The sequence below is a fragment of the Tachypleus tridentatus genome, chromosome 4 (genome assembly GCF_004210375.1).
Source record: "Tachypleus tridentatus isolate NWPU-2018 chromosome 4, ASM421037v1, whole genome shotgun sequence".
NCBI lineage: Eukaryota > Metazoa > Arthropoda > Merostomata > Xiphosura > Limulidae > Tachypleus > Tachypleus tridentatus.
In genome coordinates this window covers 59,556,635-59,582,266 of record NC_134828.1, presented here as the reverse complement: position 1 = coordinate 59,582,266, position 25,632 = coordinate 59,556,635, and the positions used below count along the sequence as shown (strand labels likewise).

The 25,632-nt window shown below is 33.1% G+C and overlaps 1 protein-coding gene across 1 annotated transcript in view; it reads right to left on the bottom strand.

Moving 5' to 3' along the window:
- Nucleotides 1-1,034: 1,034 nt before the first annotated feature.
- LOC143249217 (uncharacterized) overlaps nt 1,035-25,632 on the bottom strand; it is a 36,667-nt gene continuing 12,069 nt past the window's right edge. Inside the window, exons 2-3 of the mRNA XM_076498694.1 lie at nt 6,879-7,045; nt 1,035-3,851 (exon numbers count right to left, since the gene is read on the bottom strand). Coding sequence (XP_076354809.1) covers nt 3,507-3,851; nt 6,879-7,045 — 512 coding nt within the window. The 3' untranslated portion in view covers nt 1,035-3,506. The remainder of the gene's footprint in view (nt 3,852-6,878; nt 7,046-25,632) is intronic.

The following is a 25,632-nucleotide window of genomic DNA, read 5'->3' as shown; positions in this document are numbered from 1 at the left end:
CATGCTTCCAGTGGTAAATATAAGGTCTTACAGCCCTAAAAATCAGGTTTCTATATCCTAAGTCAGCACAGCACAGACAGTCCATTTTGAAGCTTTGTGCTAAAGGAACCCAACTTATTTTTTATTTTGTTTTTACTAATACAAGGACAAGTAATAACGAATCAAATGACAAAAATTAGTAATACATACTAAACCTTTCACACGTTGTTTCAGACTTGGATATTTTGTTAAATCTATTTTACTAATACAAGGACAAGGAGTTAAATGGAAGGAATCAGTAATTCCTACCAACATTTTCCTACATAATATTGTTTCGTTCCTTTTTTTTTTTTTAGTTTTCGTGATACAAAGCTGCTTGGGATCGTTTGAGAAACGAACGTTTAGAACCTCAAGATATCAAAAAACATGTTTGCTTCATTGAAAGCTAAACATTCACTTCCTTTTTCATTAACAGCTGTACTTGTGTTTCAAGAACTTTCTTTTTGAGTGATTAAATTACCTTCTCAAATCATCACACATTTTAAAAGTCCCACAATTTCTCAAACTGCTCGTAAGTTCGCGACATCACAGGAGAAACTCTAAATAAATTATTTGCTTCTATTGTTATTAGGGCCTGGCATGGCCAAGCGCGTAAGGCGTGCGACTCGTAATCCGAAGGTGGCGGGTTCGCGCCAAACATGCTCGCCCTCCTAGCCGTGGGGGCGTTATAATGTTTCGGTCAATCCCACTATTCGTTGGTAAAAGAGTAGCCAAAGAGTTGGCGGTGGGTGGTGATGACTAGCTGCCTTCCCTCTAGTCTTACACTACTAAATTAGGGACGGCTAGCACAGATAGCCCTCGAGTAGCTTTGTGCGAAATTCCAAAACAAACAAAACAAATCTATCGTTATTAAATAAATAGCTGTTGTATAGGAAAATGCCGTCTTATTAACACTTTCTCGTGGAAGATGAAAATTACAAAAACTTTTAAAGATGTTTTTAACATTATTCGTTTCTCTAATAAGAATGTGAACAAAATGCAACAACATGAACTTCTGCGTCAAACATCAAACATTTTATTACTCAACATTTTTGAGGAAGAAAAGTACAATGAAATATATTATTGTCTAACGTAGTTTTCACACCAATAAAGAAAAAAAGTAGACCTTTGTTTTTAATTGTGCTATTATTATTCAAAACGAATTTGCTGTAACAAAAGTAGCGTTAAAAACAGGACACAAGTTTGTTGGTTTTTTCTAGTATATTATACGAAAATATATTGAGAAATAAATAACATTGACTCAGACTAACGCCTTATCGAACAGTTTGACGAATTACTTTTATTATGGCTATAATACAAGGAAAGGCATCGTCCCTTGACTAGCTGTTCCAGTCGTAGTTTGTTAAGCTATATTATCTTAAAAGAGTGTGTGTTTTCTTATAGCAAAGCCACCTCGGGCTCTCTGCTGAGCCCACCGAGGTGAATCGAACCCCTAATTTTAACGCTGTAAATCCGAAGACATACCGCTGTACTAGCGGGGAGCGTCTTAAAAGAGAGAATAAAGTTGCTATATGTATTCCTTATACTTATTGTCAGTCCTCGGGTAGTTTAGCGGTAATCTTATGGGCTTATAACACGAGATTTTGATGTTTAATCCCCGCTGCGGACGGAGCGAAGATTGCCCCTCGTGCAGTATATACTAATACATTTGATGTACTATCCTTTTCTTAGTTTATATTTTGTAGTGCTAACTGAAAACTATTTATTATTAAGAAAAAGACAACAACAAAAACTCTTCTATTCTAAAGACAGCTAGTATAGGTATTAGTACTTTAATTAAAATAAAGTATATAACAACATTTCGACATTCTTAGGTCATCTTCTGTACTTTGTTTTAATTAAAGTGCTAATACCCGTACTAGATGTCTTGAGAATATATTTTTACTTCAAGTGGGTTTCTCGTCATCACGAACAAAAACACTTATACCAGATAAATCATAATTTATTTTGTTCAACGTTTCATCATTATGACTTAAAACGTTTAATAAGATAAATTTCAGAGCGAATGGTCATTTTCGTTTCGTTTGTTTGGCAAACTTTTTATCAATAATATGATTAGCATTCTGAAGGATATTATAACAATGGGAACTTGTACTGAGCAGACAAATCTATTTATTTGGAAACAACTGAAATCGAATTGCAACTAGGAACTATTAAACCACAAAAGTTGGCTAGCAAACTGGGAGCTTGAACTATAGAAGTTGGGCAACAGCCTGGAACTGTTAAACAATAAAAATACAGTAGCAGCTTTCTTATGATTCACCAAGTTGATTTGTCAATCTTAAAAAAAGTGTTATTCGTCTTGCAATCAAACAATTCAAACCTTAAACATAAAACATGAAGAAAAAACCTGGAGTTAATATTGTTATATACACTTGTTTGACAACGTTTTCACTAATTGTTGATGAAAGTCCCAAAGTTTCTGTATAAACGCATATATTATCGATGAGCGTATATAATGGAAAATGTGCAGTAACTAGATAATGTAAAACAAACTTATGGATTAATACTTAGTTACAATGGTCAGTTGATCATTCAAATTCCTATCATCACAGCCCCTTATTCCGAAAACGGACTATTTTTTTAATTATCATATTATATTAGTGGTATATATATATAGTTTTTGTTGGACTATTTTAATTATATCTGTAATTATTCCTTAAAATAGTTATAGTGTATGCTTATTATTTAATATACTAGATATTGTATGTTAAAATATCAATGGTGGACATATCTCTAAGGGAACTAGTAATGGGTGACTTCATCATTTTTACTGGCATGCCATGGTTGAGAGCAGACCTGGGATCCTGGCTGATTTGCTGGATATAAGGAATGTTTTGGTGTCATCATTGGATTACAATCAGTAGATATACTGGTAAAATATCTTAACTTTACAGTGACTGTTTGATTACAAATATGTGTGGCTGCTTAAACGTCATTGTTGGTCAATTCTTTCTATCAGTCTGTTCACTAGGCGTGCCAGCGTGGAATGAATCACAAGGTCAAATATAAATTCCGACTAGCTTTTAGCAGTGGACACCTTACTACTTTGTCCTAAAATTGGAGAAGAAAGGGTGGAAGATACTAGTTGTAACAGTGTTATCGAGGAATCTAACACAAGATATAAACTAAACACTATTACGTTTAAAGTTTTTACTGACGAGAAAGGAAAAAAGAGATTCTCAAAAAACAAAACAAAACTTGCTCGAACTGCTAATTTGTCGTACTTTTAGCTGAATTTTTATGATTCATCAGTCGTATAAATTTTGTTCAATACTAAACTGGCGTCACAAATTCCAAGACTGAAGAAATAACAAACCGGGTACAATAATATTTATAATGTGATCATTGGTCACAACAAATTACTCTCCACACTACATGTGGTACCGATGTATCCGAACTTATGAAACTTGATATAGTCTGTTTCGTCAAACTTTGTCGGAAAAACAGTATCATGAAAAGATGATCTAACTAGTGGGTCCTCTTAGTCCTGTAGGACCGAGACTATTTGTTGGCGGTGTAATAGGACTCAATCCCGAGGGATCCAGGATCGGAGATGGTCGGGTGGTGGTAGAAAAGGAACCAACACATGAAGGCAAGTAAGGCGGTAGCTGCCCCAGACAGTACATCGAATTACCAGGAGGATTAGGGACTCCGGGAGGGTAGCCGAAGAGCCACAGACGATCTCCAATAAACATTGGACGAGCTGTGTAAACTCCTAACGACTGATAATATTGTTGAGCCATGATTTCTAGATCATTCGTATATTTCCGCTTCCACTTTGTCCTCCTGTTCTGGAACCAGATTTTAATCTATAAGTAGAAACATGTATAATTTCAGTTCAACTGATAATGAATTCATTGTTCACAAGATTAAAAACTAGAAAATTTAAGCTTAGCACAATTAAGACGTAATTAAAATACAGTTGTTTTAATAATCAAACAAAAACTGTGAAAAGCACAATAACACTCATCCTTGAAGTGTATATTTTTTATTGCACAAATTACTCAAACAGATGAGCTGGTCAAGGAGAAGTAACATACAAATAGCCATGTTTCAACCGTGTAACCACTTGAGGACGGAATTCGTTGTAACTCAGCCTCACTCTGATCTCACAAATGTTCATTTTCAGCTTACTGGCTGTTCAGCATGTTCGATTCGCTGTTGGATAATATCCATGTCAAATCCATTAGAGAAACTGTATATTGTTCGCGAAAAATCTCACGAACTCATAAGCAGAAGCTAATTCAATAACATTTCCTCTAAGCAGGTAACTGTTATGTGATATGAGAGGTGCTATTAATTAACGTGTTCAAAGTTGGAAAAACGCATATAGAAAGTATGCCCAGGTTTATATAATTATATCCTTCATGACTTAAGCTTTAAAGAAAATTATTTGCCCTATTTTATATGAATTTAAAACACCTGAGACGACTGTAACTTTGAAAACTCTTTGCATTTTAAAAATTACGTTATTAAATATTTGATAATTTCTCCAAAATTCTAACCATATGCAGCCCTACATGATCAGGTGGTTAAAACATCCACTCGTAATCTGAAGGTCACGGGTTCAAATTCCCGTCAAACCAAAGATGCTCGCCCTTTCAGCCATGAGGACGTTATTATGCGATGGGCAATCCAATTGTTTGTTGGTAAAAGAGTAGCCCGAGAATTGGCGATGAGTGGTGATGATTATCTGCCTTCCTTCTAGTTTTACACTGCAAAATTACTGACGGCTAGCGCAGATAGCCCTCGTGTAGCTTTGCGCGAAATTCAAAACAATCAAGCCTAACCATATGAACAGCGTGAATTCATACAGAGCAATAGTAATAACAATTTGTAGTTAAAAACGAAAGTACCAGTACTGGACAAAAGGTTTGTATTCATTGTATTCAATGGCAACATTGAAAAACTGTGAATATTCATACACTGAATTATAAAAAACTATTTTAGCTCACGAGCAGAGCAGCACATGTTGAAAAAAAAGTCATAAATGTGGTATTTTTTGACAGTTTTGGTTAAACACCTGTCCTGTATCAAAAAACTAAGCCTGTCTTTTGTCTACTAATATTGAAGTAAAAAGGTGGTGTTTATAAACATAAACAATCGTGAAGTAAAATATCAAGATGGCCGCTAATTTGAACAATATTAAATAAACGAAACTGTTCTCATTATTTTCATGTTTTCTGACATTTTTGTGCATTTATTTTATTAAAAATGACACTATTATTTTAAAGCATTTACTTAGTATTCGACGTTTACTGGTCAAAAAAATAGCTCTGACCTTAAAAGAAACAAGTGAAGTAATGTTTTTATCAGTTATTTATACAATATCAATTGAATATCGTTGAGAAAATCAATAAATTACCTCCACAGAATATTAGTTCATAAATGTACTCATCCCTTGCAGCTCGAAATTAACTATTTCGAATGTATGCACGTAAGATGTTACTTGTATAGAAACTGATAATGTTGTCACAAGATGGCGGTGGCAAATATATAATAGACTTTAAAAGTTTATAAAGAGGATTTTGGTCGAATACAAGCGTTTAGGTAGATTTCTGGGAAGAACTAGTTCACTAAAAGTTAACTTCATTTAATTTCGGGTAATACGCTTATCAGTCACGAAATGTTATGTTTATGTATAACTCATATGACATTTGAAACCTGGTAAACACTTTTATGTGTGGGATGATAAAAAATAACATCTGGACAGATTTTCAAAACATAAATCTCGTGTTGAAGTTAATTGGAAGTACGTCACGATTACTACTATTCGAAATGTCTTTTTTGTCACTTTTGTAGAGGCAAGACATTTAAATTTGATAGTCAGGAGATCATTGACCAAGTCGTGCAATGAGTGTCGAAGTTGATCTTTAGGAAACATTGTATAACTATGAGCCTGATAACTAACAACTGTAATACAACACCACACCTTAAATAATTAGTTATTATAATTAATTGTATAAACTAGCGCTTCGCCAGCTTATAAAGTGTATCACCAGTTCATTCCGATAAAAACTACCACGTTTTAGTGTTTTATGTGGTAACCAGAGTGTGTCACAGTGATTAGAGTGCTGGATTGTGCTTCCGAATCCGTGTGTGATTCGTGCTACCGCCAAAAAGAAACAAAACTGCGCTCCGTGCTTTGTTATTGTAAGCACGTTACAAGAACGATTGGTAAATCCTATTGTTTAGTTCGAGTTGAATAGAGCAATAGTTGGCTGTTGGGGGTGTCGACTGGACTACCACTTCAACGGTTGTTTAGGCAGCCTTATGTAGTTTTGCGCGAACTTCAACAAATAAACAAACAAGAAGAATAAAAACGTATGAGTTTGCGTGAGCTTTCGTGAAGGTAATGTTTACGTGACTTAGGCAACACTGATTAAAGTGTTTTAATCAAGTAATTAATATGAATCACTTTCAATGTTAAACACTGTGTTAATTCAATTAAAATTTGTTTGTAAAGTATTGTTAGAAATTTTATAATTTTAAATTCTTTCCCATTACCTCAGTTAATGCATGGCTAATTCGTTAAGGCTCTCGACTCGTACTCTGAGGGACGTGGGTTCGAATCCCCGTAACACCAAACGTGCTCGCCCTTTCAGCCGTGGGAGCGTTATTAAATAATAACTTTATTAATAATAAATAAAAGAGTAGCCCAAGAGTTGACAGTGGGTTGTGATGACTCACTGCCTTTGCTCTAGTTTCACACTGCTGAATTAGGGACGGTTAGCGCAGGTAGCTCCCGAGTAGCTTTGCGCGAAATTCAAACAAGAGAAACCAATTAATAATAAATTGATCTGATAGCTATTGTTATAATATGTTTTCCAGATTACCTGAGTTTCTGTTAGTTTTAGTGTCTTAGAAAGTTGCATCCTTTTCGAAACCGACAGGTATTTGCTCCGTTCAAATTCGGCTTCAAGTGCCTTTATCTGAGTTGCTGTGAATGCTGTTCGCGGTCGTTTCTTTCTTTCACCTGATGAGCGACATCTACTGGTAGATTCTAAAAGGAAAGCAAAAACGTTTTACTTAGGCTTTACTGTGATATGTATACTTTTTCAATCAAATTTAAGTAATCGTTATTTAAAATAAAACCTATAAACTACTTATATTTCATTTAAATTTACTTTATCTCTGGTTAACTATTTAATGATTAATGACAAAATTTTCAAAACATAACATTTTGTTATTGCTATTAAGCACCTCTAACAACAAGGTGTCAAATACATTATCATTGTAACTAATAACGTATATTAAATTAACTATATTAGGTCCCTACTTCCTTAATTATTAGTTTTGGTTAAGTAGGTAGTTTGTTTTGGTAATAATTTATTGATGATTCACTAAGCCCTTAACCCATTCATTTCACACACAACTTTTGCACTTAATTACAATTGGAAATATTCAGGATTTAAATTTGTATTGATGAATCTATCACATTCTCAGATGTAATTCTTTTGAAAATATATTTTTTATTTGTTTGCCTCTGAATAAAATAACTTTGTAAACGTTATAAAAATGATAATGAAAAAAGTTTTAATACAAAGCTTTCATTCAACATTTCTATTAACCATTCTGCAATATTTACAAAATCAATTAATTAGCTACCAATTATCGATTGATCTGATCATCGTAATTCCACGGTGCTCTTTAATAACATCTAAACGAAATAGATCTTAGGTCATTAAACTTATCTATGTAACAAGAAACTTAGATTAAGTGCGGATCAGTTTCCTTCCAAGGAAGTGAACTATTCAGAGATTAGTAGCAGGACATAATGACTGAGACTGTGTTAAATCAACACGCACCGCCTCCTCCTTTCCCTACCCTCCACCATATCAACGAGTCCAACCTACCTCTCACGGTCTACTCGTATGGTGAAATAGGATAGCCAAACATGGCGGAGACTATCAATGGGGCGTGACGTCTCTCCCTTGACCCCAGAGGAAGTGAGGTCAGTATTCTTGAATGGCAACTGTCACACAGAAGGGTCCACCATCTGTGTCCAATCAACAGGCATCATTCTCGTTACACTGATTTAGAAGACTGTAATTACGTTTTAAAGAGCCAGTGGAACTTTCATTGAAAGAAAACTGACCTTTAAATAGTTTAGTATTATAAGGAGAGTGACGAAAAGCAAAGAAGGTGATATCAACTTATTTTGTGTAAAGGTCACTTGTGTGTGTGTGTGTATTTATTTAAAGTAAGACAAACGGTATATGTAACATAATGTGTTTAATGAGACTCAAAACCTATAAAAATTAAGTTACCTAACGTGCCAGTATGACAATGGTGCCTGAACAAACTTGTGTTTCTTGTAGAATTATATACAAATACTGATCGACTACCTAGAAGAAAAGAATCACGCACGTATTGTGAAAAGAATCGTTTTCTCTAAATAAAGCACATTAAACACAAGAAACATCTAGAGGAAGGAGAGCAGGCAATACATAGAACAGCTGATTTAAGAAAACAAGCTGAAAGAAATATGGGAGGAATAAACATTGTGAAAAGTCCTGTTGATGGAACGAAAATTTGGGCCATGAGAGAAAATGGAGAGGATGTTAAGATGGATGCTGATAACATTTTTTTTGTTTTGTTTTTTGAAATTTTGCGCAAAGCTACATGTGGTGCTTATTATTTTACAATCAAAGAATATTTGTAGATTCAGTCAGTATGTTTCATTTAATTTTTATTATTGACGTTGCTGAAGGAGTAAGGTGTGATAATATGTTTGTGTGAAGTTTTATACAGTTGTATTTTTGAAGATAGCAAATTTCATTCTTTGTTATTTGTTAATAAAAATAATTTTAATAAGTTAACATAAGTCTAACGTTATATGCAACACATAAGTAATTTCTTAAAAGTAAGTCAAAATTTTCTGAAGAGTTGGCAAGTCCACCGCTTGTACAGCGTTAAGTCTACGGATTTATAACGCTAAAATCAGGGGCTCGATTTCCCTGGGTGGACTCAGCAGATAGTCCGATGTAGTTTTGCTATAAGAAAACACATACACTGTTGGCAAAGTCATTGCACGATAGAAGATTGGTTTTCTTAGTACTCTGTCCTTCAGTGGTAAATCTCTAAATTACGCTAGAAATCCGTGGTGGGCACAGTGAAGATAGGTCATTGTATTGTTTGATCTTAATTACATGTGAGCCTGAGTACTATAATACCTCTTATACGAAAATATCTGAGTATTGTTACAAGTATTTAGAAAGGAAACTTATTAAATCATTTTAATTATAGTTAATAAATAATCTAACCAATAACACCTTAGGTGTGAAAAAAGGCGCTGCCAATAAATGATTGTGTTTGCGACCTAACAGAACAACAACAACAAAAATGGTGACCTATTGGTAGCTACACATATAGCATCGATAATAATTATACAACAAATGTTCATTCATTAGTTAGCCAGGCCCCTTCTTTTGTTCAAGTTGGAGCATGATGGTAGGTAAAAAAAAATTATTATGAGCAGATTTAGACTCGAAAGGAAGTTATGGTAGAGAAGGCCTGTCTTTTAATCCAACAAGTTGGTGATATATATGTACGTAAGTTTGGTTTGGTTTTTGAATTTCGTGCACAGCTACACGAGGGCTATCTGTGATAGCCGTCCCTAATTTATTAATGTAAGATTAGAGGGAAGGCAGCTAGTTATTACCACCCACCGCCAACCCTAGAGTTACTCTTTTACCAACAATTAGTGGAGTTGACCGTCACATTATAACGCCCCAACGGCTGAAAGGGCGAGCATGTTTGGTGTGACGGGGATTCAAACCTGGCGACCCTCAGATTACGAGTCGAACGCTTTAACCGACCTGGCCATGCCGGGCCTGGAAGATCTTTTAGAGAGAGAATATTTAGTAAAAACGTCAGAAAAATAGTTATAGTTTATAAGATCACAGAAAAAAAATAAGAGATGAAGGACTTAGGTTGTTTGGACGAGAAGAAAGAGATGAAGAAGAATGAGCAGCGAAATTAGAGCAGAGGGAACCATGGTGGAATATAAGGTGCAATTAGAAATAATCTATAGGATAATGAAGACCCGAGATGTTTATATCACACCAGAATTATTCTCTCAATTGCTGTGCTAAGAAAAACAACAACAATGATTGTTCTTTGTCTCATTTCCTATGATTATAAGTGAATGCATTTCTAAGTGACGTGCTATACTTAACATTCTATATCTTTATTGGAAATGTCAATTGCAACTGAGCCACTATGGCACGCTTTTCTCAACCATTATTGAAGCATAGTTCATTATGCACTATGCTTTACATCCGAAACTCTAAAGCTCGTGAACACAATCTGATTGCTTCGTAAAAAACAACAACAATTTTTTTGCAGATATTTAAAACCAATATTAGTTAGAATTTATAAAGATACTGGAAATGCCACCGGCAAATGAACAAGTAATTACGAAAAAGAAAGTTAAAGTAGAGTTTATAATAATAAAATCAACTATACATTATGTGTTATATCCAGTAACAACCTGGCCTTTCGCCCATGCCAAAGCTTTACATTTGGTTTGACTTTTGCCTAAAGATACCCGACGGCTATCTGCTCTAGCCGTCACTAATTTAATAGTGCAAGACTAGAGAAAAGGCAGTTAACCATCAACTTAGGCTACTATTTTACCAACGAATAGTGGGATTAACCGTCACATTATAACTCCACCATGGCTGATAGGGCGAAGATGTTCGGTGGGACGAGGATTCGAACCCGCGCCTGTTGAATTAGGAGTCGAGGGTCTTATCCACTTGACCATGCCGGGCGGAGCTCTGGTGACAGCGTAAGAGTTGGAATGATGCTTGTTGTTAACTACTCGATAATACCTTCTACAATGTGAACTGAATTAAGTTAAATGTTTCATCAATGTTATTTATATGTAACACATCGGAAATAGGACGAGGATTTTATTTATTTATTTACTTTAACTTATCTTTTTTAATTAACATTTAATATGAACATTTCTTATCATAAATAAATAAAAATTAGGAGCATATGCAATTCAATAGGTATGATAACATTACTCTGCTGTCATTATGACGTGAAATCAGGTTCCTATGAATATTTTAATTTATACAACATTTCGAGGCACATAGTAAAACATGTAGACGTTTCCAGTACTATCATAGCGCTGTTTTAACATTCTTATCTAAGAGTCAGCCAACATATACATGTTTAAACAAAAATGTATAAATACATTGGACAAGTGAATTTGGGAGCTATAAAATAGGATTCTCATCTGTATAGTCGTGAACTCAAAATGCCCAAGGAAGAACAGTAATCAAAATATGTCGTAAACCTACTTATGATTGTGAGTCGTTAAAGAACGTATAGCCAGATAATAAGGATTTCAAAACAATAAAGTAATTTCTGGATGCAATATTTAATTACGGATTTCTATGTATATTTTTAGATGCGTGTTTATCCTCGTGCTTCATGTAGGTATGTTTTAGCTGGACTTTTTCTGATACAACTTTTCCTTTCTTTAATGAATTTCTTCCCATTTCTATTATTGCTTTTTTATTGTATTTTTCAGGTATGCGTTCCAGTGAATCCATCTATAGTATTCTCAACCACTAAACATGATGTATATTCAATACATCAACAGATCCATATTTCATGTGAAATTCCATAGAGCCTACATATAAGATTGTACTTATGTTAAGGAGTCTAGTTACCGTCTAGACATGCAAGTGTAAAGAATATGCTCTATTGTTGACTTAGTGTATGGATTTACAACTAACGTAGATCTTATAAGCTGACCGAACCTCGTGGAAATCGTTATAAGATTGAGGCTAGACACCTTAGTATAATTATTAGATGTTATGGTTTCTCGTCTATTTATTACTAAATTAAGAGTATGTAGTCAATATGATACACCGTTTAATATCCATTAATATGTATGCTATATTAAAATATTTCAGTTCTGATCTGTGTACGTAACTTAATATTGCTCAGTATCTAAAAATTCATTAAATAAAAACAGTATTAGGCATTTATTATTTCAAACATGTATTTCTGTACGCTTTAATATTTATATTAGTCCTTTAATAATTTTTCTTTTTCGAATTGTAATTATTAAAATTAAAACCCATTACAATGGCTTTGATCATTTATTTGTTGAATTTCGTGCAAAGCTACTCGATTGGTACCCGTATTAGTTGTCCCTAATTCTGAACTGATAGATATAGAGAAGCTAGTCACATTATAACGCCCAATAGCATAAAAGGTAAGCATGTTTGGCGACAGGATTCAAATCTGTAACGCACGAACTTTAGGTGTTCTGGGTATGTTTCAGATAGTTTTATCTAAAGATGAATTAAAACCATGAAGAACCATTTAAAGTTGAAAGTTATTAATAACACTTTTGGGATAATATGAGCTATTATATCAAAGGTGATATGAATGTAGTAATTTTAACTTTTCCTAAAGCAAAAAAACGTGATGGAACAACATTGGGCTTATTGGTTCATCTGGAATGTTCAGTCCTCTAAATTAAATTAAATAATTTTTGTTTGTTTGTTTGTTTGAAATTTCGCACAAAGCTACTCGAGGGCTATCTGTGCTAGCCGTCCCTAATTTAGCAGTGTAAGACTAGAGGGAAGGCAGCTAGTCATCACCACCCACCGCCAACTCTTGGGCTACTCTTTTACCAACGAATAGTGGGATTGACCGTCACGTTATAACGCCCCCACGACTGGGAGGGCGAGCATGTTTAACACTTTTTAAAAAATGTTAAAGCCAGCCCTTATCATTCATATACTTATCACGCTTTTACTTGAACTCACTTAAATTTACTGCTTCTACAACATCCGAGGGTAACAATTCCAAGGCCAACCACCCTGTTAGAAAAATGAAAGTTTTTTATCCTTTAAGAAGTAGGGGTATACTTCAATAGTGTCAATACCTACACAGTCTTAAACACTTTTGGTTTATAATTTCCCTGGTTGTGTTTATTTGTTGTTATGCAAAACAACTGAAACGTGTTCTAGCTATGGTATGCTCATAACAAGGATCGAACTTCAAATGTGAGCATTTTGATCTTTCGAACTAATTACAGGATCATCGGGTGGTGGGGGGACGAAGGGAGGAGAGGCATTTTTATGTAAAGTAATGCAAAGTTTGAGCATTAGTGAATACGTCAACAAAGTTGTACGGGAAAATAGCATTGAAAGTGTTGGCTGATGTAGATTTTATACAGACAGCTAGAGTTATCTCAATATAGAGATACAGTGCATGCTGCTAACTGTTTATTAGCTTCCAATAGTATGCAGATATGTTGACAGAATTTGAAATGTTCACGTTTCCAAGAATATTTTATATATATAGTTAATGTGCACGTGTATATTTTTGTTTTTGACTATTACTATTATCATTCACTGAATACATGACTTCAGAACATTATTTTTAATGCACTTCTTGATTGTCGATACCTCCAACTTGACATCTTGTAACCTCCATATTCAGCACTTTATCTACGTAAAGATAACTCTTTGTATAATGAAATTAATCAACATTTTGTTTCGTAGCCTTTGTTTTCATCGTTCTATCTGTCTAGATATAGCTGTATAGCTGGCAGTTAGTATTGGATGATATAGCTGTATAGCTGGCAGTTAGTATTGGATGCTATGAATAAAGCCTTTAATGCAACTACCAGCTCCCCTTCCCCAGTGGCTTCCCCAGTTTAAGTCAGAAGGCTTATAACGTTAAAAATCGTGTTTCTATGCCCGTAATAGGCACAGCATAGATAGCCCACTGTGTTACTTTGTGTTTAGCAAACACGTGCAGCTGCTGATCTTCTAATCTGTTGAAGTGTTAACAGTAGTATCACAATTATTATTAACAAGGCGTAAAGAGCTCTTACACGACTAATCTGGTATTATAACATAATAAACTTTTCGTATTGATCAACGCATTTTTCTGAATTAATTGATATATTTATTACTCTTTGATTTTCCTCGGAGCGTATTCATTCAAATGTCTTCGGCGACGATAAAAGAGAAACTCATTAACAATGAAAACACATTGTTTTTTTCCAGTGAAGTCCAAACCCGTGATTGTTATTATAATGTGAATACAAATGTTTATAACTCTACAATATAGCATTAGTTATTTCATCTTGTAGCAATATGTTGGTGTACTTGTTAAAGCTTCAAGAAATACGTTTCTGAAACTTTACATTTCAATCATCCATCAAACATTAGTTCTCACACTTTTTTTATTTTTCAGATTCATGGTTTGTGACCCGTTACTGCAAAAACGCACTCCACTCTTTGGACTCCTGAGCACGAAATAGAAGCCTTGGATAAATCTATATGTTCGATCAGATAAAAATAAACCAATCATTTGCTACAGCTTACCGTATCGAAGTCATAAGAACAATTAGCTACATGAAGAGAACCATTTAATAGTTTGGCGGAAAAGTTTAAATGTCAATAGATAACTGGTTTGATTTGTTTTGAACTTTCCAAAAAATTACGCGAGGTTTATCTGCGTATGTATGTGTATGTTTTCTTATAGCAAAGCCACATCGGGCTATCTGCTTTGTCCACCGAAGGGAATCAAACCCTGATTTTATCGTTGTAAATCCAAAGACTTACCGCTGTCCCAGCGAGGAACGGTTATCTGCATAAGCCGTCAGTAATTTAGCAGTGAAAGGGTAGAAGGAATGCAACTAGGTATCATCACCCATCGCCAACTCTTGGGCTACCAATAGACAAAATGGCAACACATGGAAATCTCCCTTTACTTCATTAAGATATGCAAACCCACTCAACAGTTTTATTTATTAAAGCACAGGTATTATTATTTGACTAAATAAGCTACTAAGTCTGAACGTGGACAGTTTTGCATCGTATTCGGTTTACAATAATTGGTATTTTTAGTTTGAACGATTTGCATGCAGTCATTTTCAATGTGTAAGGTAAAGACGTAAAAAAGTGTCATCTTGTGTTAACTGATAATTACAAGAACAGGAACAAAGAGGCTTCCAAGAACTGTTTCTAGGTGTTAAATTATTATTTAATAAAACGCTTACATTTTTACTCCCTTTGTTTTAACCATGAACCCTAAGACTGAGTTTCAAGGAGTTATAACGTGTTTATGTAAATTAAATATAAATATCATACTGCAGAATAACGAAGACATTTTGTATCAATTACTTTATTATAACCAAATCCAGCCCTAGGTTTTACTTCACTGTTACTGTCGTGTAATATTGATTTCATTTTTCAAACATGAAATTTAAGATTGATTTTGGAGATTTGTAAAAAAACACGTTACTGCGAATTAACTTACAATTGCATCTACCAATAATAAATATGATTGACGTAAAATATAGTATATAAAAGTTGATTGATATTCCGTATATAATAGACTTTAGTGGTTTTTATTTTAACATTACAAAACTTTTATAACTAGAAATGGAAATAAAACTCCACGAGATCCATTTCTTTACGTATAATAACAAGAAACGTCTTTATGTGATGTTTATTGTAAACGATGTAAGTGGGCTAATTAGAATGTAGTTTTCATTACAAATAACGGATTGCACGTAGCGGAAGAAAATATCAACGAAACAAACCAAAAATTATTATTTGAATATCTTATGTTAAAACACACTGAGTGCAACAGTTTGTGGTTGCTTTCATAACACAAATCATGAAGCTGATATAAATTATAAAATGCACATTTCTTTTTTCTGGCTAAACATTGTATTAAATTCTGAAATAATATCTAAGGTGACTTCTTTCCCGCCAGTTTATGTTTGCGTAGCCGAAAACAAAAGTAGGAAACTGACACGAAATACTTATGCAATACAACAAAAAATAGTTTCGGATCAAAATAAGAGAATGTAAATGGGATAGCGGTAAGTCTTTGGATTTACAACGCTAAAATCAGGGATTCGATTCCCCTTGGTGGACTCAGCAGATATCTTGATGTGATTTTGCTAATAAGAAAACACACACAACTCAGTGAATCTAAACTATTCGTTAAACTTAAAATTGTAACATTTTAGAGATGTTTACAGACTCAAATCATCATTGGAAAAAGGAGTGAAAAGAAATAATTGTTAAGACCCTCTTTCTTTATTGAACATAAAGAGCAAAGAACCATTTGAACTCGACTGTTTCCAATATATATTTTACATCAATTCTATTACCAATATTTATAAGATATACTGATTCATATAAAAACGTTTGTCTTTAATAATTTGAGACATTAAATGAAATGAAAATTTCAAACTAAGTTTGTTTCTAGGAATACAAATTAAGCTGATTATCTGCCCATGAATTTATTAAAATACTGTTTTTTACTGTTTTTATAAACGTTGCCTTTTGTAAAATTGTTGTAGTTATCATATAATAAAGGTTTTTCTATAATTATACATTTTGTTTCGAAATATAACTAACGTTCAACACAACTTGCACAGGAAACACAATAAATGTAAAAAGAAATAAAAATGATATAAAAGATAATTATTTGTATAACTTACAATACGAGGCATATTAGCTAGCTCACATTAGATTACGAACAGAATATAAAATATCATAAACTGAGGACTGTATTCTTAAGTTATGTTAATTCTCATCAGTGTAGCTAAGTTGATAACAATAAGTAACACTAAACGGAATCTTACGTTGTTTAAAGTATGTAAATAGGCTTGGCTTAGATTTTCGTTAAATATCCTTCTTGATTTAGCTTTTGTTTATATGTCCTGCTTGGTTTAGATTTTGTTTATATGTCTTGCTTGGTTTAGATTCTGTTTATAGTGTCCTATTTGGTTTAAAGTTTGTTTATATGTCTGTCTTTCTCCTTTTTGAATTACAAAAACACTTCTGGTTTCTTTTCCAGTGAAGAACAATGTTTAACGGGTTTGTAAAACAAGTCGTTATTTTAAGTTCCTTAGAAGTTAAAGAACTGTTTTGTTTTGAAGCCTAATATAAGTTTCAGTTTTGATTGTTGTAAGTTTTAAAATACTGTGTTTATAAATTTGTTTGGACTGAACAACTTTACAATTCTAATACAGCGACTTGTTTTGCATAAAACATTTCTTTTTAGTATCGTCACATTAAATTTCTAGACCATTATAGCATTTATCCTAGCAAAATCTAGGATTTCATGAAATACAATATGAGTAAAGACGTAACTACAAAATATATTATTACGTGAAAATTTATATTTGCTGATTGAATCATAGTTCGTGATGCTTCCTACGATAGTAGTGCCATCTTCCGAATATAATGTAAAACTTTCTTTTCATGTTCTAACATGTTTTCAGGACTTGGTATGTAGTCTGTGCATTAATTTGGACAAATTAGTAATTTCAATTTTGATGAATGAGATTTTATCGAATATTCAACAAAACAGTCAAACGTAGTGCAGTTAAAGTCTGAGAGAAGAGCTTAATAAAATCAACTTAATCACAATCTGAAATAGTCTGAAGTTTTTGTGCGTGTTGTTGTTGTTTTGTGCATTACAAAATGATTTTTACGAAAATAATAATTATTTTGTTGCGTGTAAAACGTTTTCTCTCAAATCATACAACGTGGTTTCTCACGTAGTAAACTAAAGTGAATTAGACATTGTAAAGCGTTTTCGTTATCTTGACATCACAGTTATAACGATCCAAAATGCTTCATAAACTATTTAACTAGAAAATGTAAGTCAGTATAATATTACCTCTGTTAGTAATATTTGATCTTCATTATTTAATTTCCTGCCCGAAAAGGAGTGAAATACAAGACAGTAGAAAATAGAGCTATAAGACCCGTATATAGAGTTACTCGTAGAGATAGGATAAGAAATATGGATATATAAGAGAAGTATTGGAGTGGATTCATTGGTATAATTGCATACAGGAGGTATGTTGGCATGTCAAGTGGATGAGTGAGAGGATTAACGGTAGAAATATACAGTTTGGATACCAAATGAAAGAAAGTCCATGGATAAACCAAGGATAAGATGGACATAAAGAAGTGAGCAATTAATTAAAAGTAAAGGAACAATACTAGAGGAGGGAAAGAAGCAAAAAATATATTTATATTGAGTGTGTGGCGAAGTTTAATGGGGCGACAAAGCTGACAGGCTTTAGCCTAACAGGAAATAGAAGGCTGAGATATTTTGCTCTGGGGCTACACCAATTTGTTCATTTTGGAGAGGAATTTCATTTGTTTGCATATGGTTAAAAATATATTTAAAATTATAATAACACACTAGCGACCTTATTGTTATTATCACAGAATCATAAATAATCGTTCACATTAAAGCATCTCGTGATTACAAATATTCACACGAAAATCTCATCACATTGATTCCTTGTTTAACTGCGACTTAGTTGGTGTTCATTCATATTAAATTACTTTACAAATGTGATCCGACTATTAATAAGAAACACATAATTGTTAATTAGCGTCAACAGAGTAGGAACACCGACTCTTTGATTAGAAACCAACATTAGAAGCACACCACTTTAAATCTATAATAATAATTAACCAGCCGTACAACCGCATAAATCCAGCACTGTAATTAGCAATTATCACCTAACAATAGAAACAGGTCATTCTAACACTATGATTACCGACCAATGGTAGAGACACACCGCATTAATTCTATAATTAGTAACTAAAATTATACTTTAAGACTGTGATTAACAACCAATAATGGATCACATCATTTTTACACTGTAATTAGAAATTAGCATTCAACAGTAGAAAAATCGAATTGCTCTAACACTGTAGTTAACAACCAACAGTAGAATCGTCGAATCACTGTAACACTATAATTACTAAGTAACAGTAGCAACATATCGTTCTTACACTAGGATTACCAATCAACAATAGAAACACATCACTCTAACACTATGATTAGGAACCCAAAATAGAAACATATGGTTTTACACAGTGACAACCATCATTTTAACTTCACCATTTATTGCGTAGTTTCAGACTTATATCATTAATAAAAACATTGAAACGATTACAGTAGTTCATTTTTCGTTTCTCAACATTTGTTACTTATAAAACCATACCGAGCTTTGGTGAGTACAAAAACACTAGACTGCATGCAATTTGTTGACGTACTGTTGTGCTGTATTCAAATAATGGCACATGCTGTATAAAATAAGAGAACTCTCACAAAGGAGTTTCAAAATTATGTTCCTACTCATGGTTAAAATTTCGCACAAACTGAAATTGACTAATTAAAACATAGTTAATATAAGCTATGAGTAGAAACGCGGCATAGGCTTGGCCAGGAAGTTAGAGAGTTGGATTCGCAATATGAGGGTCGCTGATTCGCTATAACTGAATAGTGAAAGACTAGAGGGAAGGCACCTAGTCATCATCATCCACCGTCAACTCATGGGCTACTCTTTAATCAAAGAACAATTGGGATTGACCGAGACGTTATAACGTCCTCACGCCTGAAAGGCCGAGTTTAAATGGTTGACGAGGATTTGAACCAGCAGCCCTCAGATTGCAAATCAAACGCCCTAACCACCTGGTTATGCTGGGCCACATTCCTGCTCATGGACGAATAACTGATGTTAACTATGTTTTGATTAAAGTGATCAGTTTTGCAATTTGTTTGTATGAATTTTCTTAATGTAATGTCACGAATGTCCAGTATATATCTGAAGCCTATCTATTTTTTCTGAACTTCTTTATCTAACTAAACTCATTACACTGGAAACCAAGCAGGCTACTCCTTCAGAACTGCATTCAGTGACGTATTCCTTGATATGTTTTACACCCTTATTGTGCTCTACCATCGCTACGCAATTTTTGAGGATCTTTTTTTTGTATAGAACTTTCGATGAGATCTGTTTTTATATTATCTTTACAAAATTTTCGAACACGACTGATTTTTCTAAGTTCATCTAGTACATTTCCCTTACCTTAAACGTTGCATTTTATTATATTAAACATTCCAGCTCATATTGTGTAACAATATAACATAATTGAAGAAAATATTTTATTCTGTAAACTGTTTTTAGATGTCAAGAATTTTGTCTTTAACAATGTGCAATAGATCTAATACAACAGCCAATAAAACGACCCTTTCTTTCAATGCACACTGCACAGAGAAATTCAAGAAAATTCAAAATATCTAATATTAAAACAAGGGCAAAGCAAATTTATATTATAAAATAATCCCAATCATCCTCTTAGACCACTGTTATCCAAACTCTGAAATATCCTGAACAGTCATGTAATCTGAAATATATACGACTGATCATCTGTCTTAGGTTGTATAAGTAAATAGATATGACACAGTCTTGTTTCAATTATCACTTCCAAGCGAATTCTGGGGCGTAAAATGTTCCAAATTGTTTCTGAATTATGATTATGCCTCTAAAATGACACATGGTTGTTTCAGTTATGTAGAAAATCATTGCACTACTGAAATACAGCTTATTACAGATATGCTATTTTATTTAATTATGATAGACACAGAGGAGGAAACAACTTCTTATACGTTTATTCATCAACACAAGAAAAAGATACTTTCGATCTAATTATAGTAGTGTTTTATCTCCTTTAGGAACACGTTGAACGTTTTAACGCGATTCTAGAACAGTCATGTTTATCAGGTCGTTACACGGTAACAAGCGTCACTTTCAGATTCGTGGAATTGCAAATAAATTTACATCGTGATCGTGAATGCTGTATTTTTAGCTTAAAACGTCGTATTTCTTTTACTGTCACATAAAACTTAGTAAGTGCTTAAGTATTTTTATGTTTGACATACTCTGTAACAGTTTAAGTAGTGTTAACTTTGGAATATTTTGTAATTATTTAATGTATCTTTAATTTTGGGATACTTAATAATTGTATAAATATCCTTAACTTTAGGATATTTGGTGATTATTCAACGTTTTTACTAAATCTCAGAGCTGCATTTTTCTATATAGAAACTAAACTAACTCAGAGTCGGCTCAGCTATGTCTGAGGATAAGAACCACATGCTGATAACGTAAAGATAATTCTTAATTTCAAGAGCCAAACTTCAGTTATTTAAATCTAAATAAAAGTTTAAGAGAACGTCACAGTTTATTCAGAGAGGTTTTTATGTACCTCACTTGCCCTTCCAGCTGTTTTCAATTAGCGCTAGGCCTTGTGATGAGAACTTCATTCAGGCGTGAGACCATAAAGTCGTTAATCAATGACGATAGGTAAATAATCGCCGACTTGATCAGAAGTATCGGATTTTATTGTTTGTCAGACATCACTTGAGAAGACAGTGGGGTTAAGATTAATGAAACAAATTTATCCTAAAGATAAAAATGCTTAAACAATTATCAATTACCTAGTTTCAAGTGACATAGAAAGGAAGCTGTGGTGTCACAAACTTGAAAAACCATTATCAAAGTAAATATAGTAGGTTAATCAAACTTTATCATATTTAATATCTTAAGACTTAGAGGTATGGAATGACTCCAGTGTTTAACTAAAATATGAAGTTAATTTCATAATGATACTCTATGGAAGTTAAGGCGAATACTTACCAATGAGGTCATATTTTTTTACACCACAAATCATTTATTTTTAAAACAAAATAAAGTAACATGTATTGGTTCTCTTACTGATGCACATGTTGAAAATTAAAAGGATACAGTGTTAGGCAATGAACAAACAAAAAATATATTTGATATATATATATATACTGAATAAATAGAGAGAACTGATTTTGCATCTCTTGACTTTCAAAAACCGTATATTCACAAATATACAAAGCGCGCACACACACATAAACGTATGTATATATAAGCGAAAGTATTTAGTTTATATCTCAAATAATTCTATTTTTACATGATATTAAATACGAGAGTGATAAAGAGGTGTACCGTCATGACGCAGAAAAACAGATAAAAATATTTTGTTGTACTATTTGTATGTATTAATATGTATCAATAGCATTAGAAAACATTAGAGATTAACTGAATGTTTTGGAACTCCAAGAATTTTGAAGTATAACTTGTTACGCTATTATGCGCTGACAAAATACGCGTGACGTAGAGTCGCAAAATAGGTTTAGAACACTTCTGGAACGTTTGTCTATTTTTTAAAACCGAAAAGAAAGAAATCCTTTTTGTTTTTTTAATCAAATACTTATTGTTTAAAAATCAATTACATACACTGAGCAAAGGATTACCAATAGGCTTAAACACTGATACAAAAACCATTTTAACTGCAGATGTTTCTTTCACGTTTCACATAGTCACAGACTATAGTTTCACGACATCCTGGTCTCATAATCACAGATTATAGTTTTGAAACAAATAATTAGCAACCAGCATAACATTGAGTGACAGATAGATGTGAAATATAAACCTTGCGACCTTTAACCTTTGTTATAGACTACTGATATTATATTTGGGGCAAGTTTTACGACATCATGGTTTCTTAGTCACACAATACAATTCGACGACATCTTGGTCTCAAAATCACAGATTACCGTTTTACAATATTTTGGTTTCATAGCCACAGACTACAGTTTAATTATATCCTTATCTCATGGGCACAAAAATGCTCTCACAGTCACAGACTACAGTTTAAAAGACATCCTGGTCTCTTAGTCACACAATACAATTTACCGACATTCTGATCTCATTGTCACAGATGACAATTTTACGACATTTTGGCTCAGTAGTTACAGAGTAGTTTTATTCTGTCATCGCTTTTGTTACATTTTGTAAACAACAAATAAGTAATTTTACTTCGTGATCATATAATTTGTTAATTTTATAAAATATTTGAACTTCTGCTTATTATTCAAATTTCATGTAACGGGTTTTTAATCACAAAGTTTATGCCTATTTGTTCCTAATGCTTTGCTAGCTTAATTAGATTGGTAGACAGTTTTCACTGTCAAGTTTCAATGAAAATTATCCGCGCCATTATCAGAACGAGCTACAGCTGTATGTCATTAAAAAAAGTACACTTGTTCGATTCATCGTTAGAAACGTACATTTTCAAACCCCTGAGTTTTGTAATATAACAAACTAACACGTATAGTGGAATCAAAAATATATACATTTTACGTAAGTTTACTTTCACAATTGAATATGTAGTTTAAATTTATATAACTGAAAAATACTCAATTCATGTAATGTTAACCACTTCATTTATAAGTAAAATGTTGCTGTACATGTTTTGTAAAGTGCATCACTTTGAAGATTTGAAAGTTGAGTAAACTTCAAACTAAGAAAGTAGACAGAATGTCACGAGAAAGGAATCCATGATGGTTACAATACTTGCCAGATACCAACCAATGTGAAAATCTATCTATAAACTTCGTGAAAACACAGTTTGTGTTAAGTTAATTCGAATCACACGCTACAAGACATTATTACTCTTATCGCTGTAATGTGATCTCTCATTCTATATGTCATCGAACAAGAAATGTAAAAAAAAATGTGTTCAATTCCTTCTTTTAGAGATTAATATAAAACGAGTGATTATTTTTTTTTTACTCTTTAGTTCTGTGTACATACACTCAGGACGTCTGTTAACTCAAATATCATTAGAAAATATCAAATACATTAGTGACTTATAAATTCACAAATATTTCAAAAGCTGAAGATTTACGACATTCTGGCCTGATGATTACAGACCACAAAATTACGGCCCCATAGTCATAGACTACAATCTTTCAACATTCTAATCACATAATCACAGAGTACAATTTTACTACATTATTTGCCTGTTAATAATTAACTAATTTTATGTTGGTATAGTTTTTTGCTATAATTGAAAATGATTAGCATATAATATTACTCGACGATCCTTTAGTTTTATGATATTGTCCGTAAAGAAAGTGAAACTCCTGCATATCTTTTAATCTGGTCGATGCATATCTCAAGACTGCAATGAACTCGAAGAATATATGGATGTAGACGAAAACTATTTGGAAAGGTAGGAAAAGATAATCAAATTTCAATATAGTATTCTGCTCCGGTTATCGTTCTTTAGGTTCCAGTTAACTTTAAGTATCTTTATGTGTAGTCTATTGTATATTCAACGGATTTAAAATTGCATCTATAAAAACTTGAAAGAACAAAAAAATTAAGATGAGATTAAGGCTAAATAGTAATAACAGCATTACACAGCAAACAGATAGGTGGATTAACAGACTGTTTGTTAAGATAATAAAAACTTTGTTTTCCTAGAGTTTTTTGTTTCAATCTACAGTTTATTTCAAACATGCATCTTTAGTTTATAAATTTTTTATTTGTAAACGAGACAACTTCAAATAGAATTAAAAATGCTACGTTTATTTTATAAGCGTGTTTCTTTTTAATTTCGCGCAAAGCTACACGGGGGCTATCTGCGCTAGCGGTCCCTAATTTAGCAGTGTAAGACAAGAGAGGAGACAGCTAGCTAGTCATCACCACTCATCAACAACTCTTGAACTACTATTTTACTAACGAATAATGGGATTGACTGTCACATTATAACGCCCCAATGGCTGATAGAGCGACCATGTTTTGTGTAACGATGATTCTAACCCGCGACCCTCAATTACGATTTGAGCGCCTTAACCATCTGACCATGCCGAGCCTTCACGTAAAGTCGTAGATACATTTTGAAAGCCTGAAATACTTTTGGGAAGTCTGGATGGAATTTAAAATTTGAAGATTTCCTTGAAGATTATTATAATGAGTAGAACACTACACATGTATCAGCTAGTAAAACCTGTGAGGCCATTAAGACTTCTTGAACCTCTGTTTTTCGGAGTCCCAAAATTTTTTCAACACTCTACTTTTGTTAAGAGCCTACATCTGCAATTTCAAATCTTTTATTAAGTATTTTAAGAAAAATTTAGAAACCAAGAAAAGATGTATATATATTTGTAAGGACATAGGGGATTTACTTTGTACACGTTTAAAAAGTCCATAACTTTGAAAGAAGTGTTTTCTCCGTCAATTCGCATACTTAAAAGATTTTATTAAAGTAATCGATAGTGTAAGAAATGTTTTGGTATTCAATACGTGATGCTTATTTTACTTCACAGAAATATTCAGTAAATATTTAGTTTTTGTAGATGGTGTACAAAAGACAATTGTTCTATGAGATACCGAGTCAATGCAATACGTTTCCTAGAGAAACATAAACGCTTGTCATTAGGCCTAAATCTATCGACTTGTCAGCGTCTAATCAATATCACAGAATTCCTGCTTGTTTTAGAAACACCACGTTTGATAAGCATGTTTTTTGTAATGAGTAATGGTATGTTGATAGATTTTCTGGGTTAGGTCTGATGGAACAAACGTTTTTTTTTTTTTCAAACTGAGGCCAAACTTGTAATAGAACTATAACGTTTTTTTATTTTTAATAACGTAATAATTGTATACATCTGAGTTTTTTCTTTAGTTATTAGAATTCCTTTGGCTTCTTCAATGCTTTCTTCCCAATCTCCACCATATTTGTTCTTTCACTATTCAACTGTAATACACTTATCAAAGGAACATTGTGTCATTATTCGTTTATATCATTATTTTGAGGTCTTTCAACATTTTAGTGGATACTGGAGAGATTTACTCATTTTGATATAAAAAGTTAGAGAAAAACGACC